Source organism: Brachyhypopomus gauderio, unplaced genomic scaffold (genome assembly GCF_052324685.1).
Source record: "Brachyhypopomus gauderio isolate BG-103 unplaced genomic scaffold, BGAUD_0.2 sc45, whole genome shotgun sequence".
Classification (NCBI taxonomy): Eukaryota; Metazoa; Chordata; class Actinopteri; order Gymnotiformes; family Hypopomidae; genus Brachyhypopomus; species Brachyhypopomus gauderio.
The window spans coordinates 1,907,501-1,912,500 of NW_027506871.1; the positions used below are offsets into that span (position 1 = coordinate 1,907,501).

Here is a 5,000-nt window from a genome sequence, read left to right on the forward strand (position 1 = left end):
AACACAAGAAAAATTAATTGACTGTTTAGTGAGGTCATCTGGTGTGCAAGCCAGTAATAATACATGCATGTGTGCGTGTCTGATCTGTGTGTGTGTCTGATCTGTGTGTGTGTGTATGTGTAGGCTGACCTGGTGTTGTGGCGGTCCAGTGTGTTGCTGGGTTTGGGCGTGTTCTCCGTGTTTGCGAGTCACTCTGCAGGGTTGGGGGGGGCGGGGGGGTTGTGTACACTTGTCCTCTCCTTCATTGCTGGCCTCAGCTGGGACGCCGGTAAGGTGAGACACCATGCACGAAACCTCAGAGAGTAGAGACCTCACATCAGAGCAGAGACCTCACATCAGAGCAGAGACCTCACATCAGAGAGAACAGACCTCACATCAGAGAGAACAGACTTCACATCAGAGTAGAGACCTCACATCAGAGTAGAGACCTCACATCAGAGAGAACAGACCTCACATCAGAGTAGAGACCTCACATCAGAGTAGAGACCTCACATCAGAGCAGAGACCTCACATCAGAGCAGAGACCTCACATCAGAGAGAACAGACCTCACATCAGAGAGAACAGACTTCACATCAGAGTAGAGACCTCACATCAGAGTAGAGACCTCACATCAGAGAGAACAGACTTTACATCAGAGTAGAGACCTCACATCAGAGAGAGGACAGACTTTACATCAGAGTAGAGACCTCACATCAGAGTAGAGACCTCACGTCAGAGAGAACAGACCGCACATCAGAATAGAGACCTCATAACAGAGAGAACAGACTTCACATCAGAGCAGAGACCTCACATCAGAGTAGAGACCTCACATCAGAGTAGAGACCTCACATCAGAGTAGAGACCTCACATCAAAATAGAGACCTCACATCCGAATAGAAACCTCACATCAGAGAGAACAGACCTCACATCAGAGTAGAGACCAGAGATGGGGACTCGAGTTTGGGACAACAAAAACCTAATGTTTACCCAGTTAGTGTGTTACTTATAACAACCTAATGTTTACCCAGTTAGTGTGTTATAACAACCTACTGTTTACCCAGTTAGTGTGTTACTATAACAACCTCATGTTTACCCAGTTAGTGTGTTACTTATAACAACCTAATGTTCACCAGTTAGTGTGTTACTTATAACAACCTAATGTTCACCCAGTTAGTGTGTTACTTATAACAACCTAATGTTTACCCAGTTAGTGTGTTATAACAACCTACTGTTTACCCAGTTAGTGTGTTATAACAACTTAATGTTTACCCAGTTAGTGTGTTACTTATAACAACCTAATACTCACCCAGTTAGTGTGTTACTTATAACAACCTAATGTTCACCCAGTTAGTGTGTTACTTATAACAACCTAATGTTTACCCAGTTAGTGTGTTATAACAACCTACTGTTTACCCAGTTAGTGTGTTATAACAACTTAATGTTTACCCAGTTAGTGTGTTACTATAACAACCTCATGTTTACCCAGTTAGTGTGTTACTTATAACAACCTAATGTTCACCCAGTTAGTGTGTTACTTATAACAACCTAATGTTTACCCAGTTAGTGTGTTATAACAACCTACTGTTTACCCAGTTAGTGTGTTATAACAACTTAATGTTTACCCAGTTAGTGTGTTACTTATAACAACCTAATACTCACCCAGTTAGTGTGTTACTTATAACAACCTAATGTTCACCCAGTTAGTGTGTTACTTATAACAACCTAATGTTTACCCAGTTAGTGTGTTATAACAACCTACTGTTTACCCAGTTAGTGTGTTATAACAACTTAATGTTTACCCAGTTAGTGTGTTACTTATAACAACCTAATGTTCACCCAGTTAGTGTGTTACTTATAACAACCTAATGTTTACCCAGTTAGTGTGTTATAACAACCTACTGTTTACCCAGTTAGTGTGTTATAACAACCTACTGTTTACCCAGTTAGTGTGTTACTATAACAACCTAATGTTTACCCAGTTAGTGTGTTATAACAACCTACTGTTTACCCAGTTAGTGTGTTATAACAACCTACTGTTTACCCAGTTAGTGTGTTACTATAACAACCTAATGTTTACCCAGGTAGTGTGTTACTATAACAACCTAATGTTTACCCAGTTAGTGTGTTACTTATAACAACCTAATACTCACCCAGTTAGTGTGTTACTTATAACAACCTAATGTTCACCCAGTTAGTGTGTTACTTATAACAACCTAATGTTTACCCAGTTAGTGTGTTATAACAACCTACTGTTTACCCAGTTAGTGTGTTATAACAACTTAATGTTTACCCAGTTAGTGTGTTACTTATAACAACCTAATGTTCACCCAGTTAGTGTGTTACTTATAACAACCTAATGTTTACCCAGTTAGTGTGTTATAACAACCTACTGTTTACCCAGTTAGTGTGTTATAACAACCTACTGTTTACCCAGTTAGTGTGTTACTATAACAACCTAATGTTTACCCAGTTAGTGTGTTATAACAACCTACTGTTTACCCAGTTAGTGTGTTATAACAACCTACTGTTTACCCAGTTAGTGTGTTACTATAACAACCTAATGTTTACCCAGGTAGTGTGTTACTATAACAACCTAATGTTTACCCAGTTAGTGTGTTACTTATAACAACCTAATGTTTACCCAGTTAGTGTGTTACTATAACAACCTAATGTTTACCCAGTTAGTGTGTTATAACAACCTAATGTTTACCCAGTTAGTGTGTTACTATAATAACCTCATGTTTACCCAGTTAGTGTGTTCACATCAGAGTAAAGACTTCACATCAGAGAGTAGAGACCTCACATCAGAGAGTAGAGACCTCACTTGTGTGTGTGTGTGTGTGTGTGTGTGTGTGTGTGTGTGTGTGTGTGTGTGTGTGTGTGTGTGACAGGCCCCTGTAGCTGCAGTTGTGGGGAGATTCTGGGACGTATTTCAGCCCCTTCTGTTTGGGCTGATTGGAGCTGAGATCACTGTTTCTACTCTACGCCCTTATACTGTGGGTTAGTATAATATATACTACAATACTGCACACTCAGTCTTACACTGTGGGTTAGTATAATATATACTGCAATACTGTACACTCAGTCTTACACTGTGGGTTAGTATAATATATACTGCAATACTGTACACTCAGTCTTACACTGTGGGTTAGTATAATATATACTACAATACTGTACACTCAGTCTTACACTGTGGGTTAGTGTAATATATACTACAATACTGCACACTCAGTCTTACACTGTGGGTTAGTATAATATATACTACAATACTGCACACTCAGTCTTACACTGTGGGTTAGTGTAATATATACTACAATACTGCACACTCAGTCTTACACTGTGGGTTAGTTTAATATATACTACAATACTGCACACTCAGTTTTACACTGTGGGTTAGTATAATATATACTACAATACTGCACACTCAGTCTTACACTGTGAGTTAGTATAATGTATACTACAATACTGCACACTCAGTCTTACACTGTGGGTTAGTATAATATACTACAATACTGCACACTCAGTCTTACACTGTGGGTTAGTATAATATATACTACAATACTGCACACTCCGTCTTACACCGTGGGTTAGTATAATATATATTACAATACTGCACACTCAGTCTTAAACTGTGGGTTAGTATACTACAATACTGCACACTCAGTCTTACACTGTGGGTTAGTATAATATACTACAATACTGCACACTCAGTCTTACACTGCGAGTTAGTATAATATATACTACAATACTGCACACTCAGTCTTACACTGTTAACACATAGTACATTACTCTCATTCTTGTCCATTACTTACTCCCTACAGTGGGTAGTACATACTGTAATACTGTAGAAGTGTAGGAGTGGCCTCCTTCTTTAAGCTCCACCCACTCTCTCTGTCCAGGTGTAGGAGTGGCCTCCTTATTTAAGCTCCACCCACTCTCTCTGTCCAGGTGTAGGAGTGGCCTCCTTATTTAAGCTCCACCCACTCTCTCTGTCCAGGTGTAGGAGTGGCCTCCTTATTTAAGCTCCACCCACTCTCTCTGTCCAGGTGTAGGCGTGGCCTCCTTATTTAAGCTCTACCCACTCTCTCTGTCCAGGTGTAGGCGTGGCCTCCTTATTTAAGCTCCACCCACTCTCTCTGTCCAGGTGTAGGCGTGGCCACCTTATTTAAGCTCCACCCACTCTCTCTGTCCAGGTGTAGGCGTGGCCTCCTTATTTAAGCTCCACCCACTCTCTCTGTCCAGGTGTAGGCGTGGCCACCTTATTTAAGCTCCACCCACTCTCTCTGTCCAGGTGTAGGAGTGGCCTCCTTATTTAAGCTCCACCCACTCTCTCTGTCCAGGTGTATGAGTGGCCTCCTTATTTAAGCTCCACCCACTCTCTCTGTCCAGGTGTAGGCGTGGCCTCCTTATTTAAGCTCCACCCACTCTCTCTGTCCAGGTGTAGGCGTGGCCTCCTTCTTTAAGCTCCACCCACTCTCTCTGTCCAGGTGTAGGCGTGGCCTCCTTATTTAAGCTCTACCCACTCTCTCTGTCCAGGTGTAGGCGTGGCCTCCTTATTTAAGCTCTACCCACTCTCTCTGTCCAGGTGTAGGCGTGGCCTCCTTATTTAAGCTCTACCCACTCTCTCTGTCCAGGTGTAGGCGTGGCCTCCTTATTTAAGCTCCACCCACTCTCTCTGTCCAGGTGTAGGCGTGGCCACCTTATTTAAGCTCTACCCAGTCTCTCTGTCCAGGTGTAGGCGTGGCCTCCTTATTTAAGCTCCACCCACTCTCTCTGTCCAGGTGTAGGCGTGGTCACCTTATTTAAGCTCCACCCACTCTCTCTGTCCAGGTGTAGGCGTGGCCTCCTTATTTAAGCTCCACCCACTCTCTCTGTCCAGGTGTAGGCGTGGCCTCCTTATTTAAGCTCCACCCACTCTCTCTGTCCAGGTGTAGGCGTGGCCACCTTATTTAAGCTCCACCCACTCTCTCTGTCCAGGTGTAGGCGTGGCCTCCTTATTTAAGCTCCACCCACTCTCTCT

General features: G+C 42.5%; 1 protein-coding gene and 1 long non-coding RNA gene across 3 annotated transcripts in view; one reads left to right on the forward strand and one right to left on the reverse strand.

The window, feature by feature from the left end:
* Positions 1–931, reverse strand: part of LOC143486754 (uncharacterized) — a 13,082-nt gene extending 12,151 nt beyond the window's left edge. The window contains exon 1 of the long non-coding RNA XR_013123655.1: positions 130–931. This is a non-coding gene — a long non-coding RNA (uncharacterized LOC143486754). The remainder of the gene's footprint in view (positions 1–129) is intronic.
* The window catches only part of LOC143486751 (sodium/hydrogen exchanger 9B2), a 21,502-nt gene that overhangs the window by 10,641 nt on the left and 5,861 nt on the right, over positions 1–5,000 (forward strand). For both annotated transcript variants that reach the window (XM_076986158.1, XM_076986157.1), the window contains exons 8-9: positions 124–273; positions 2,872–2,980. In XM_076986158.1, the coding sequence (XP_076842273.1) occupies positions 124–273; positions 2,872–2,980 (259 nt within the window). The remainder of the gene's footprint in view (positions 1–123; positions 274–2,871; positions 2,981–5,000) is intronic.